This window comes from Aptenodytes patagonicus, chromosome 3, assembly GCF_965638725.1.
Source record: "Aptenodytes patagonicus chromosome 3, bAptPat1.pri.cur, whole genome shotgun sequence".
In the NCBI taxonomy this organism is placed as follows: Eukaryota; Metazoa; Chordata; class Aves; order Sphenisciformes; family Spheniscidae; genus Aptenodytes; species Aptenodytes patagonicus.
In genome coordinates this window covers 28,993,577-29,009,551 of record NC_134951.1, presented here as the reverse complement: position 1 = coordinate 29,009,551, position 15,975 = coordinate 28,993,577, and the positions used below count along the sequence as shown (strand labels likewise).

The 15,975-nt window shown below is 37.7% G+C and overlaps 1 protein-coding gene across 1 annotated transcript in view; it reads right to left on the bottom strand.

Annotated features, from left to right (window-relative positions):
- Positions 1-594: 594 nt before the first annotated feature.
- The window catches only part of GFRAL (GDNF family receptor alpha like), a 32,724-nt gene continuing 17,343 nt past the window's right edge, over positions 595-15,975 (bottom strand). The window contains exons 4-10 of the mRNA XM_076335311.1: positions 15,444-15,878; positions 14,679-14,735; positions 13,631-13,958; positions 11,285-11,544; positions 8,147-8,245; positions 1,660-1,741; positions 595-682 (exon numbers count right to left, since the gene is read on the bottom strand). Coding sequence (XP_076191426.1) covers positions 595-682; positions 1,660-1,741; positions 8,147-8,245; positions 11,285-11,544; positions 13,631-13,958; positions 14,679-14,735; positions 15,444-15,878 — 1,349 coding nt within the window. The remainder of the gene's footprint in view (positions 683-1,659; positions 1,742-8,146; positions 8,246-11,284; positions 11,545-13,630; positions 13,959-14,678; positions 14,736-15,443; positions 15,879-15,975) is intronic.

Genomic DNA, 15,975 nt, shown 5'->3' with positions numbered 1-15,975 from the left:
AACAACATACTGGAGCCAAAACATTAGCTCATATAGTCAGAGTTTAATTCCTTTTCATTCTGAAAATGGTTGTAATCCTGATCTTCTCCTACCCCACCGAGTGCTCCACCATCAAACTACAGGCAGCCTACCTGTGAGTGCTACCTTACAAATATGGCATTAGGTACTTGGGAGCCTAGTGTACAAAACTACCACATATGTACTTTTTAACAGCTCTCTAAAATGTTTCTGAGTGGATTTTTTTCCTTTCCGCCAGATGAGTTCAGATCAGAAGGGTGGGTTTCAGAGATTGCCACTGCTAGGCAGATTCATGCTGATACAGCATTTATACCATTGTCATGTGCATCTAAAGATTTAGGAAAAGTGCAGCTCAGGACAGATCTGTGAATCTACGAAAGTGAGAGAGAGTACAGTTCTACTTTTTTTAGCTTGTGAAAGGTTTAATATGTGTTAATAAATATAAAAATCTTCTGTATGCTCAACTACAAAATTCCATAATTTATAGTAGGTTTTCTAATATATATTTTATTATCGCATATGTACAACAGGCTGACTTTCAAGAATAGCCTTAAAAAGCATAAGCAATGGAGTAGTTCATCTGTGACTTTTATAACGGACCATAAATGTTTCAGAAGAATGGTCTGGTGAGGGACTTCTTGACTCACGTTTTGTTCTGCAGGCTCTGAAAACAAAGAATGTGCATGTATTTAACAATAAACCATACAGCTTTTGGTTTGAACTTTGGCTTAATTGAAATCAGTGGCAAAATTCCCCTCTTTTTATGATGAACACTGTGGTATAAAATAATTCCCTTCACCGTTATTAATGTACTGTTCTTTCTTCCATCCCCTGTATTCTTTAAATCTGAGTTTTATTTATATGCTGATATTCCTGTAACTGCAAACCAAAAGAGAAAGCCTCTTTTCCCATATATCCTTGACTTGCCTTTTGCATTTTTCTGCATGATTCCTCTTTGATCTGCCTCTGAATTTAATAATGAAATTTGACTCAATATCCCTCCCACTATATATAGCTCCTGCTACATCATGTTCTGTTACCTATCATCTGACAATGTAATTCTTGAAATCTGGCCATTTAATTTGGTCCAAGAAAATGTATCACTTAAGAAAAAGCCATGTTCATTTGACTAAGTGAATGCACATTTCTGTTTTCTTACCAAGCATTGGTGTATGGGCAGTTTCTCATACTGTGTGTGGGGGAATGTTTACAGAATCCTATCAGCAAAAATGGCATTTGGCAAGAATATTAACTACAATAGCAGCATTCACGGTTTGGTTTCTAAATATGTTATAATGCTGAATATTCTCATTTCCTTTCTGCATTACCTCTGCCTGCTACAGGGCTAGGAAGGTAGCCTCACAGAATTTTTGAATTCAGATTTCACCTTCCCCTGCCATGGGACAGGAAATGAAACCTCCTGAAGCCTGGGATCTCTGCATGAATGGAGGGCATTGTAGATACGCATCGTATTTCACTCCTCCCTGCTGACACCCGCAATGTCAGTTCTTTCCATCACTGGGGCATGCTGGACTGTTTTTAAAGACAATAGCAGTGCCAACCTCTTAACTAAGTCAAAACATTTTATTTTCTGCTTTTGCAATTTCCTAGAACCAATGTTTAATATCCCTATCAAATTACCTGATCTTTAGGAGAGTCAACAGGACTATTCCTAGGATGAGAACTATGCAGGAGGAATAGGCAATAATGTAGACTGTTTCACCTATGAGTAAAAAACAGAAAGCAGACATGAAACGTTTACTTCTTCAGTAATAAGAATCAGGTTTGAGATCTGAATTGGAATGCATACATATGTAAGCTAAATTAGCTATCAATTCTGACATAAGTAATTAAAAGGAGGAAAAAGACCTAGATGGTATGCCAATGGTAGGAATAACTCTTCCTTCACCAGTTGGTGCAAAATCATTTTCAGACTCCTTTTAGTAAATACCAGCTCCAATAGCACTTCATATGTGTAGCACTACCTTTTACTCTACTCCAGGGGTAGATTTGTGTTTTGGAGTATTCTCCCCATTGATTTTAAGGTGTTAATTTTATTCTGTGTATCAGAGGAGACCTGGATCTTACTTACCTGCTAGACCTCTTTTCCTTTTTTGCATATTATCATAATTGCAGTGTGCAGCAATATTTGATCTAGAGTCAAATTAATGTAAAATGGGATCTAACACTGTGTTTCTGGGCCCCGAGCCCATGGGGTTTCCTCTTTCTCTTAGGCTTCTCACCAAAAAGTCACTTAGGTGGCTTATGCGCTAAAAATTCCAACTGTTGAAAAACTGGGAGTTGTTTCAACTTTTGTTTTCCAAATGAGGAGAAACTTATTTTTCCTGGAGGAATGAATCCATCAGTTTTGATCAAATATTCTGAAGGAGAAGTTTCAGTTGAGAATGTAATGTAAGCCCTGAACCTGGGATGGAAAGCTGCGGAAGTTGGGTGACTTGACAAGAGGACTCAAATCCAGAGCCGCAAGCATAAAACACGAGACCTTTCTGTTACTTTCCTGTTGCACTGATTCTGTCGTGTTTATACAATAAAATAAGTTTTGCTTATATAGGAACTCAAATGCAGAGGTCCTTAGCTCTTCCCAAGCTCCTCTACCTTACACAGTCAGTGAAACATTCACCAAGAAAGAGATGGAGGCCTGGTCCCATCACTGGGCCACTTATCTGGGCTGTGAGAAGGCCAAATTCTGGTCTCTGAATCAGTTATCAGTTATTATATGTTTTGTGTGCTTGTGCGTTTGTGCCTGTGCACATAAGGACCCTAAATGAGACATTTCTGTATACGCTATATATATGCAACGGATGTAGCGTATAGTACAATAGAAACACAGGTGGTATGGATACTGGAGCAGCTCCAGTAAGAGAGAGTGAATATATATTCTACAACGAGGCAAGCAATGAGCAAGAGCTGAGCAAGGGCTTGGATCTGCCTGGTTTTTATTGCAGGATGACGCTCACTTTTTCTCAAAAAGCTATCCAAAAGTCAAGTTTTCCAATAAAAGAAAAATGAAAGCAATGATTGAACCATCACAAGTTGCACGGAATGAACATACCACCTAATGCTGCAAGCTACTGAAAGATATTTAATGTGGTGAATTTTTGAAGGAAGAGGGGCGAGGTCTATCTTAGTCTCAGTGCAGGACTGCTAATATCATACATTAAAAAATAGATCAGCAGTTGGCTCTCCTCTCAAGGTACAACATTTCTTTACGATGATGAGTTTTAGGAAAAGAATAATTTTTAGGCTTTTTTTGCAGTTTCTGAATCTTAATTGTACACTCAGTCATTTTTTAAAACTTTCTACAACTGCAGGAGCAGTCATAGGGGCAAAAGTTTCCTACTTTTTTGAAGTGGAAAGTGAGGTTCACACATATTTAAGGCAAACAGAAATTTTTAAAGTACATCACTTACCACAAGACTAGGAAAATTATTAGAAGCAACAGTCATGGATGATTAAAAATGGGCTAATATAATTTCACCAAAACATTGTAATATTTTTCTTTAAAAAGTTGGAAAAAGTGTTTCATTTTGATAAAAAATACCACTCTGAAATGATCAAATGAAATCAAAATGTTCTATTTTTTGTCAAAATCTTATAAAATGCTATGTTTTTGGTGAAGTAATTGCTGGTAAAAGAGATGTGGATGCTAACATTTTTACTTCTACGGGGAACACAAGAAAGATGATAATGATGAGATCATGCTAGAAGCCATATATTTTCTCCTACCTTCTGAGAAGTGAGGGAATTTGTAAGGCTAGGAGAGGGCACAATTTTGTGGCTGAAGAGCTAATTCTTCATTTTATATATTCTTTGTGGTTTAACTACTTGAATGTGGTTATGCATCTTCCCTTGTTGTTGGGGTGGTTTATTGGTAGGCATTCTGCTCTTTAAAAATCCAGAAGCAATTTTATAGAAATTTTCACTATTAATCTATATCCAAACAGTTCTTGAAATGTGAAATAGTGCTAGGGAAGTTAAGAAATATAGGTATGAAATTTTGGCTCTGTTCTTCCCAAATCTTGTCCATGAAAACTACCAGAATCCGCATTTCAATTCCTGTGACACAACAGGCTGTATTATCCCATTTTGATCTCTCCATACATGGTATTGATCATCTGAACATGATCTAACTAACAACGAGTTAAGGCTTAAAAAACAGTGCCCTAAACGAACAATAAAAACACTGACTGAAATTAGGCACAACTGTAGTTATGGATCAGTAAACAACCTTAGCTCTCATGCTGTGTGTCCGTTCACAGTTCACTGGAATCATAGAGTCATAGAATCATTTAGGTTGGAAAAGACCTTTAAGATCATCAAGTCTAACTGTCCAACATGCTCTGGAGAGCAGATAGATCCATCGCAAGCATTAGAAACGTGATTAAAAGTTAGAATAATTTCCTGTTGTTAACAGAAATGGTAAAAAATGTAGTGTACATAACGTTCCTATGTCATGACTCTTCTAAGAAACAGCTGTCCCTATTTCAGTACTTCTCTCAACTGACTGAGGTGCGGACGATCAAACCTGGTTGGGGTTCTCTGACTAGATGGAGAAAGGAATACAAATATCTGCATGTACCATGGAGAAAGAGAGACACATGTGGTGCTAGTCTTATAATAGGAGGTGGCTAAAATACGAGATGTTTCCAGCTCAGTCCTGCAAAGAGTGAATCGACACATGTGGAAAGCGGTCATTTCCATTGCAAGGGGAAGGGCTGAGAGGTGCTGGGAGGGCTGCTCTGTCCCATGGAGGTGGCCTGTAGTCATGAGAAGCTCGTGGACCTTCTCACCTCGGGGCAGGTCTATAGCAGGGCCACTGCGGCTGCGTGATGCATGTCTTGCCCTTCCTAGGATGGGCTGCGAACCTCAGGGACACAATGACTGGGCTGCAGGTACCACTGAAGCACTAGCTGGAGCTGTCTACATAGACACACAGACATTTCTAGTGATGAAGTTCGGTAGAGGATAGCTGTGGGCTCAGCAGCTGGAACAATTAGTGGGATTACACTCGTGTAAATCTACCTGCTTATGTATACATAGTGAAGTGGCTGTGAATGTTCATTGGACAGATTAATTCTGGCTGGTGCTCAGAGGTTTCTTGGCTACCTGCAGCTTGTCACAGGCTTTTTTCTACATGTATAAAACAATCAGATTGATAATGTTTCATACCTTACAAATTAAAGTTGCTGGAGCTGAACTAATCTCAGTTCCCACAGCAGCTGGTATAATTATAGATAAACCCTGCCAATTACTTGTTTATCTAGATTCTCAGCATGGCAAAACTCAGTAAGAAATATATGATAACTCTACAATTTAAGACAAAATGAGATTAATTTCAACAGTGTTGGGTCAAGCCCAATTTTATTGTATCTCACAAGAACAGGATAAGAGTTCTGTATTTCTAGCTTTCTCTTCCAGCCAAAAAATACTTCAGCTCCAAAGCTCTATGCCGATGAAAGTAAATGCTTATCTTCACACATGAATCATTTTTCAAATTAAAGTGTGGGAAGCAATCTTTTAAATTATGTGGATCTGTAAAATCATGGAGATAATTTGCATAGGATAAAGTCAAAACTGGGCTGAAAGTGCATAACTAGGTAGGCAATAACAACATTTTTGAAGTTTGGAGAATTTTTGTTTGATTTATCACTTTTTGATGTTGTTTCGAAAATGACATAAAATTCTGGCCCCATCTAAGCTTACAGCAAAAGTCTCATTAACTTTTGTATGGTTAGGACTCTGTCCGCATCACATCTTGTTAACAGGGTTGTATCAGCCCACAGACAACTGGTTTGGCCTGTACCCTCTGGGTATGTGAATGAGTGTAAATCCAGTCAAGATTTTTACACAATCCTGTTATCATACGGTTACACCAAAAGCTGGAATAATATTCTTCCAACTGAACAGGGTTATATTTATTTGCAAATATATATAAGTTTAGATTTATTATTTAGTGTGAAAGACTCCTTTTATTAAAACCAATCTTATCCAGTGGCATGATTTGCGATGCCACTGAATGGAATGGAGAAGTCTTACTCTTTTTTGAACAGTAAGTGGGGTTTTTTAAATTATAAAATTAAGAAAAAGTTGAAGAAATACTCAGTTTCTTCTGAGCGTGTTCATCTGTAGAAAGTCATTAGTTTGAATTGGTGAAAGACATCCTTGTATCTTTCAATGACAAAGTAACTAGATGATTCTTCTGAGATTTTGATGTAGGGACAAGACATCGGCAAATTGTATCTTCTGCTTTCCAAGCAGAAAATAGCCAAAAAGCAAGTATCTTCAAATGTCTTCACACACACAAAAAGGCCATATTTGATAACTTAGCCATTTTGCCTCTTCAGCCTGGGACTCTTCTTGGGATTTGATTTTAGTAAAGATAAATATTTTGCAAAGATGATAACTCCCTTTGCAGCCTGAGTAATGCACATTTACTGGCATATGAATCCAGGATACCGGGTTAGGTTTTTGGCAGTGGGATTTATGAAATAATTTGCAATATGGTTTTTATCATCAGGTAGATATCCTGAATCAGATTCTTCTCCTTGACCTGGCTTCCTATGAGACATTTATAGCTTAGAGAATTCCCATCTAGTGTACATGACAGCTCCAATAGAAGGAATATTTTATTGTACGGTTTAGGCTGGTCAGCATTCTTTTTATTTTTCTAAGGCCGTACAAAATTCTGTTAAGAGTTCAAGGACAGGTTTTTGGAAAGTATTCAGACTTCAATGGGAACAGAATTAACTGGGTGCAGGCTGCTTTTTGCAAACATTTATCTGAATCTCTGAGGGAAATGTATAATACATTTTACCCACTGAAAGGGTCTGCAGTTAGAACTAGTCACAGGGGTGAAATATCTCACATTTTGCATTTTCTCACTTAGAGCAGGATTTCTTGCATTCTAGCTTGCATTATTTAACCACTAGAGTCTCGTTCCAGCTAGAGATTCAGGCTTCCTCTGTAGTCGGCAAAGAGAAGCCAACACTGCCAGCAAAGACAGTCTGAAAAGGTGGGATTAATCTTCCTCTGAGGGTCCCTGACTTTCTTCTTTGGCTACACAGAGCACTTGGATGACATGCATGATTCTTAAGTAATTTAAATGCTAAAATTACAGCTGAATGCTTAATTATTCACATACAGGTCTCAGGAATCCCATTCCCATGAATCTATTTTTATACTTCCCAGGTTACCCACTTCAGCAATAGTTGAAGGATAGAGATGACAGAAGTCCCTTCATTTTGTACTGCATGCAGAGCTTGAATTATTTTTTTCACTGTTAAAAGTGTTCAATATGAACGGTTCTGGGAACTAATTCACAGTAATGTCTGGAGTATTGTAATCTGCCCCATGCAAGGTAGAACAGGTCATTCTCGTTAGAGTCGATATTTGTGCATTAAGCTCTTTAGTGTTCTCACTCTGTAATTGGGCCTTCAAAAGGGAATATAAAATTAATATTATTTCAACCATGAGAAAATTTGTATATTAATTCAATATCCTTTAACTTTATGTCACTTAATTGCTTACTGTAAATGCATGGAAATAAAACCAGATGCAGCTCTTCAGCCCATGGGATATCATGATCTGCAATTGCATGCCCTTCTCTTGCATGAGAAGGTAAAGTATGATGGAGTGTAACACAAACCCCTCCTCAGACCACTTACTGTGGCTTCCTAATTTCGTTGTTGTAACTACTATGGCACAAAAAGTCAAGAGGGATAGGAGAGAAGTAGGTGTGACATCAAAGCTAATAACTTGTATTACACATTATGACTACTACTCTCTAAGGACTGTACGGAGAGTCAGGCTCTGGTGGGCTTAATAGCTTAATTTTCCCCAATTATAATATAGTGATTGTGAGACATCTATTGCAAACCCACTTATCAGAGAAATTGGTTCAGTCTCATTATCTTTATTTTGTGGTTATATAAGCTAAGCCAAACAGGTAGAGAGATTTTTCCACATTATGTTGAAGGGGGGAGCAACAGGTAGAGCTCACTTGCCTGAACCCACCCAAGGGATCCAACCTTTAGTCTTCCCTATCATACACGAGGGAAATTTCAAGAGTACTTCTATGAAAACCATGGAGTGGTTTTCCCAAACTCACCATTGATTGAAGAAGAATGGAGCTGTGCTCTGGAAAGCTTTTCTCCTGGCATTTCTGTATTTACCCAATGGAAACCTTTCTTCTTAATGGAAATTTGACCTGAATATTGGAAAGCAAATATCCATTCAAAATATTACTTTAAAATAATAATTCAAGTGAATATTGCTGTTTGGTGTTTTGATAAGAGTCACAGAATTTATAAAGGCAGCTATTTAAAAATATTGTTTACTGATCCTCGATGAACAAAATGAATGAGTGAATGAGAGTTCTTCCTTTGACATCTCAGTTAAACTTCCCCTGTAGTTTGTCTTACGGGGGACAAGCGTGCTTTAAAAATATTCTCTGCCTTAAATCAGCATACATTCTCTTTTCACATAAAATATTTTAGAAATAGGCCCACCAAAAGAATTGGGCCCACCAAACCAATATAGAACTAATGAGAAATGCGTAGTAGTTTGAAGTAATTTCCAAAAGGCAGAGCTTATTCTCCAAATGAATTGCTAGACCTCAATCAAGTTTTTCACAAAGGCCTGTCCTCTTAGTAGGCATAATTTCATGAATGTATCTGAAAATATATATCTTCTGTTGAAATGAAAAATAAAAGGTTTACCTAAGTACAATAGTTTGCAGAGCAAGAGGCTAAACCATACAAGACTATGCATGATCACTCACATGAACTGTAAACTGAGAAATTTTTATTCCCTAGAGGAATGAAAACAATACAACAGAGGCTCATGTTTGCAGCCTGGAACATTGTCTAAATAGCAATGGACTAAATCTCTTTCTAATGTATTTTTTCTGTGAGATCCAAAAGTACAACCCGGAGTTAAAATATTTTGGAAACTTAACTTTTTACTTTCTGTCACTGGCATTTTTGCTTATTCCCATTGTGACACTGATCCTACATTGGCACTGATCCATGCTGTGTTTCTGTCTCATATAGCGGCCAGTTACTCATAGTTCTTGCCTTTTACTGAGTCTGCAGCAAACTTTAATCCTGTAAGCACAGCCCCAAAAGCAAACACTTGTAGCAAGGCAGTGCCGTACAAGAGTAGGAAGATGTGATGGTGTAAACACCACTTGCTGGTCTGTTCACACCAGTTCTAGAGGCAAAGATCCCTTTTGCTAGCCCTAGGTATTTGCCCATTCAGAAAGACTTCAATGTTAGAAGTCATCACCACTGTAAGAGTGAAAGTTATCCAAACTTCACACCCAGTGAACCCTTCTGAGTTAGCAGAAGGGGTTGGATGAGGTTGGATGAGGTCTGCAACGGAGCACTCACTCCACGTCTCTGAGCTGCCATGCAGATAATGGCATTTAACACTGTGCCTTACAATCAAACCCATAATCATCTCTGTCTTCAGTTTAGCTGCATTACAACTAGACATCTAGAAAAAACAAAAGCAAGATTCACAAGGCTCTGCAAATGTTCTGTAGAGAAGGTGCCAATCCTTTACTCAGCCAAAGGCCCTGCATCCCCAAACAGTTTTTGTTTAACTAGAAGGAATTCATTGCACCACAGGAGCAAGCAAGCATCCGTTCTTCAATCCCTATTAGGTTAGGGAAGTTTCCATGACAAAACCCCCACATTTTATCCTGAGACTGCTTCAGGGAATGGCAAAAGCTCATGAGCATTTATTTGATTATTATGACATGAGGGTCATCTTTTTGCTTTGTAGGTAAAGAATAACTAACACGATGATGTGATCACTAATTTGGACCATTAAATGCAGCCATAAAGCAAGCAAACAAATAAATAACATTCATCAGCAAAATCACTGCCAGTAGTCTCAAATCTAAGTGTGTATGGTACCACTTTTCCAGAGGAGTTGTTATATGATTTTTAATCTTTTCTACAAGTCTGAATTTTAGTAGTGATAAACTAAGCTTAAGGGCAGTGTTTCAGCAACTTGATTTTAATTTCTGGGTAGACTTGGAGTGACAAGAAAAAAATTACACCCTTATCAGTGGTAACATTTTGGCCACTAAAACTAAAAAATTAGCTAATTCATTCAATGAAACACATGCATGCAATTAATACATGTTTTTAAAAGTCCATCAGATGGAACTATGAAATAGTCATTGCTTTTCATTGAAATCATTAGATATAGTTACCTCTCCCAAGCGAGGTTGAGAATATATATAATTACATATAGAAGACGACTGGCATAGGGTATGATGCACTAGCAAGAAGTGTATCCTTAGGGGATTTATACAGCAAAATAGCTGGTGTGATAGATAGAGATTTGAGGAGAAGAGGGTACATTGATCTTTACTCTGGTCCATGGACTGGATGCCTGGAAGTAGCTGGAGCATTGCAGAGGCGGCAGATGAACCTTCAGGTTCACTTTTAGGCTGCAGGAGTCCAGGAACCACCCAGTGATGTAACCCAAAGAACAATAAGTGGGGACAAACAGAGGATTTGCTTTGAAGGCACGCTGCTGATTCAGACTAAAACATGAATATTTGCTCCCACGTTGCCATTTATTGCACTAAATTTTCTCTTAAACAAAGACTTGGCAAGGACTTTTACATTTAACAAAAATAAGTAGGTGATTTAGCACATGAAAGGCTTTACTGGTTCTGACAAAGTATATACATTTCATCTGAGTTAACCACAGTGTTTTTACTGAAGGCCAAATCCTGAAGCCTCCATTCACAGCAGCATTTTCTTTGAGAGGTCTTATGTAAATCGTTGAGGTTATTTTCTGTGGAATGAAGTCTGTTGCTAAATGTGTGTAAGCTATACTAATATTTAGACTCCAAGAAGAAAAGAAAGAAAACAACATAATATGTCATATTATTTGTAAAAACAGTGTACCAAAGTACAACATTAAGCCAATGACAGGAAGGCTTTGGATTTTTCTAATCTGCGTAATAGTATAGACCCCAGAAATTATTCTTTTATTGTTATTCCAGCAAGTTCAATTCATGCAGTCAATTTTATTGATTTACTACTAATATAAAATATTTCCCAAGACCAGAGGAAAAAACTGTACATGCAATTTGTATTTTGATTTGGATTAAAAAACCCGCAGATATAAATCTTGTTGAAATCAGTGGTAGCAAAGATATAGTAAAGATCTGGTATAAGTCAGCATTTCAACACTCTTTAAAACTGTTTTATGTGTTACTCACGTAACTCACTGAAGCAGGATTTGCTGTGAAGCATGTGATGGAAGAGCTTGCACAAAGGCTGCTCTGTGGGAAGTAAATTCTGGCAGGTGCACTCCACGCGCAGCATCGTGCCCCAGTTGCTAATGTAGGCTGCTTTGCAATCAGCATTTGCAGAACAGGGCATGTCACCCTTGATTAAAGTTTCAAGACAAGCTTCATCATCGTAGCATTTTTTTGTCACGTGTCTCCAACACTTTGACCGAAAAGTTGTGTATTTTTTCCTGGTGGAAAAAAAAAGAAGTATACAGTGACAGTTTAAAAACTCTGTGATTTCACAAAAAGACATTTAAGGATCATCATGAAAAGAGACCACTTGTATAGACACACATTTACCACTATACACACATTTGTCTATACACACATTTACCACTTGAGTACCACTCAAGCCTTAAAAATCACAATATTCTGTGATAGCTGGCCTAAACTCTTCTCTGATTTGCACCTAATTGGTTTGAGTGAAATCTGCAAAATTGTAATTTGAGGAAAAACTTGTTTTTATGAAAAAGTTTTTGAGAAAAAGCAAGTGCACTTCTAATCAGCACTGTGGAGATTTCCCAGGGTCCAGCAAAAATCAGTGTGAATACCAACAGTCTCAGATCCTCAGAGAAGAAATGCAGATAGAGGAATTAGACCAGTCGCCACAATGCGACCAAAACAGGTGCCGTACTAGTGGATCAATTTGTTGGGCAGTGTGAAGGAAGAATGAATATTCAACTTATTTTACATAAAATAATCTACATACAATGCCAACCCCTCCTCCCCCTGAATGCTAACAAAATACAAAATGTCCAAGGATCAGGAAAAATTAGAAGTAATTCAGTTGACCTTCAAGATTAATTGATAGCAGAGATAAGTTACGAGAAGAATTAACTTGTTTCCCAGCTCAATAATCTCAAATTATTTCGGTTTATTTACTCTCAGGATAGAATAAAATTGGCCTTTAATGCACTATGTATGACAATAGAAAGCATCTTTTACAAGTTAACTAGGAAATCTGTAGATATTAATTAGAAACCGATTTATCACTTACATTAAGTATTAGGGGACGATAAAGGTAAACTGTTGTTGTATATTGTACATTAATATATTAAAACATTACTTCCTTAATCATAAAATTAGGCTATTAATTTACTGTTGATATTGTGTAGCTGTAACAAGCAAGTCACATGGAAAAACATGGACTGTTACAATACCAGCTAGGACATTATTGTAAATCTTTTCATTACACAAGCAAAGGTTTCAAAGCAGATGCCACCTCTGTGCTAATGGAATTATTTTTATTCACCTCCTGATTTATAGATATGGCTAGCCATAATTCACAGAGTAATTTTGCTAATTATATCCATTTATTGCCAGTGCCAGGAAACATTAATGTTCCCAAAATAATGGGTAATTCAGCAAGTCTCCATTACGATATTGCATGTGTACACATGCACATGCACAGACATACATTTGTAGCCCAGTTCTTCTTGACATGAAAGGGGGCAATTCCCACTGACGTCAATCTGAATAGCCTGCACAGACCTGAAAGCGTCTCTTGGCCTCCTGGTTTGTTGACTGAAGGTTAATTTGATCACAGCTTTGAGGTAAAACTCAGGTCTAATCCACAAGGGAACCGGTGACTGCACTGAAAACCAAAGTGAGCCAACTGACCATCCACAAATGGTGGCAATTAAGTAGAACTACAAATACGGACTAATCCTGTTGCGTGTTTTCTAAAATAAATCAAATCTGAAAACTGCATTATTCTTCATGAGTTTGGTGGTCTGTGCATGTTTCAGGGAAGCTTTTTCCAAGTATCAGTATGCTCGAGATGAATAAGATGACAGTTTTCTGAATGGGCCAAGTTCGTTGTATGGCCGTTGGGTACAAAGGGTCAGACTCTACAGTGGAAGAGGTAATTACTTCAACCAAACAAACTTTGTCCGGTCTGCTGCACAATTTGTGCAAACTGCTAGAGGGCAAAGGTGCAGACAGGCCGGTGTTATCTGAAGAAAGTGGTAATGAAAATATGCAATGGCATAGTTTGTCCAGCAGAAATGGTGTTAAGCGTCATGAAACAGGCAGAAGAAAAACCCACACTAGATTCCAGACCTTTCTGAAAATGAACCTTTTCATTTTACTTGTGGAATTACCACAGTTGATGCAGACATCTGTGAAGATGTCAAACACAAGTGATGATATACAGTAAATAACATACAGAAAATAATTTTGTTATAGATGAGATATATGGCGTATATGTAAATTTTTTTTGATCAAATCATTATTCAAAAGCACATTACTGGGCAAAATCTTTCTTCTGCTTACCTGCACAGTTCATTCTCTTCACATACATGGATTACATTCAGACATGATGGGGGTGGAACTGCAGTAACTGCACAGGGCTTGCCATGAAGAAGTTCTCTGGCTCTGTGGCAGGATTCATCAGGCTGGATACAATCACAAAATGTCATCATTTGGGCAACTTCAAAAGGCATGTTTTGATAGAAGAACCTTATGGCTGCTTGACATTCTTCCATGTTGCACTTCTTATTTACTGAGCAAACCTTAAGGTACAGGGACAACTGTTTGTTACATACTTCATCTTCAACACACTCCTTGTTCACATCCAAACAGGTTCTGTTTGCTGTGTATGCTAAAAAGAATAACAGTTTTGAAAATGAAATCACAAGAAAACCTTTCTCAAGTGATGATTAGTAGTCATCCTGCCTGCAACATTCCCATTAGAAACAAGTTTGACTCCCAAAAACTCTGATCCAGTTCTTCCAGCATTGCCTCTTTTAAGCCCGTTGTGTGATCTTCATACTTCTCCCTTCCACTGCTTGGCCCTCATAAGCAACCCTCCTGCAAGTTTCTGCCCCTGCCTGATACGTGAGGGAGAAGAAAGTGAAAACTGGCATGACGGAAGTTTCTTCACAGTATGTGACCATTTCTGGGAGCTTGTGGCTAGTGGATACCTGAAACTGCTGAAATCTCCAGCATGCAGTCTTATGCTAGGCTACATAGTAAGTAATGGAGAAGAGACTATAAATGGCATTTCTGTGCTTTTAAAGCTAGTTTAGGTATTTCTAGCCTATGCTATAAACCTTCCAAAAAGATCTAGATAATTCTGACCCTAAAATGTTTATGGGATAAGATTTGCCTCTATAAATTTAACAGGATCAGGATTGTTACCTGACATTTTTGGATTCTTATCTAACCAGTAGCTTAACTGAAAATATGTTGGACCTATTGGCTCCCTGCTCTTCAGTAATTTGAATGAAAAGTATTCATTTTAATCGTAAGATACATTGTACACTATCTGAAAACAGAGCTAAACCCAGTTATTAGGATTCATAAGTAAATTCAGACTTACCTTGTTTGGAGAGAGCAGACAAACTCCATTGTAATTTTGTTTCCGTACTAATATTGTCTAGAACAAAAAAGATACAAATACAGGCGTAAGTGATAAATCATGTCTTAGCTTAGTTTTTAACTTTAAAGTATTGGCTGTGTTGCTGGCATAATGCTAGTAATAAAAATAAACAAGAATAAAAAAAATAGCTGGACCAAATAGGACCTGTCAGCTTGTTAACAAACTCTAAAATCACTGTTACATATATTCATAAGTTTTGGGGTGAAAGCCGTCAATGGCTGCTGATAATGTTCTCTACATAATTATAGGTCCTGTGAGCTCAAGAAGTGTTTTTAGAGCTGCTCAGCACAGTATAAAGACAGATTTCTTGTGAATAAAAAAAGGCCAGAAACCTTAACGTGTTCATCAGTGCACCCAGTTTTCAAGTTCAACTAACTGCTTGTCGTGATCTAAAGTCAAGGCAGGCAGACAATTCCTGCTATTAGAGAATTATTGTTATTGGTCTTATATTGTTTCTAGTTATAGTGTAATACTAAAAAGGACTGATTTGGATCAGATTGTATCAAATTAATACATTGAAGGACAATAGTATTTGCACTCAGGCTATCATTTTGCTATCAGATTAGTAATTTCCATCTAAATAAGCCTCTTAAAACTATCCTGTTTCCAGTGTTAAACTGCAAATGATTAAGAAAACCTTTTTCACAGACTTGTGCATGGTACTGTTATGTATGAAAGCATTCAGACTGCTGGAATACCACTAACCTGTGTCGGTGTCCTGATTTTTCTCATCATCAACATCACCATCATCATGATCATCATCATTTTCACTAGCTGCTGAAGCTTGGCTCTCTTGAGAATATTGTAAACAAGGGTTGTTAATTATTCCCTTCCATATTTTAACGCATCTCAGCTGATGTGGGTCTGAGCACTTGCACTCTCCCAGAACTGTTTTCCTCAGTTCTTTCCATGCTGACAAACACTCCTGGTTGACCATCGGGAGCCTGCATTTTGCTGCATCTGCCTGGCATGCTCGCTGGAAGCTCTTATACACTAGAAAACAGTAAGGGTCCTCTCGGCAGCGTTGCTTTGCAATACTGCAGTCATTCTCTAATTCTTCTGGGTGAATTTGGTCTTTGGGGTTTCTGTGTTGCCTAAAACTCAGTCCAGTATCTGATCTTGAGGAAGTTTCAAAATATTCTGTACAAATAGGTACAAACCAGAGATATAAATCAAATGGAAGATGGAGCATCATCACTGGTCAGCTCAAAACAAACTCAGGAAAAGGATAATTGTC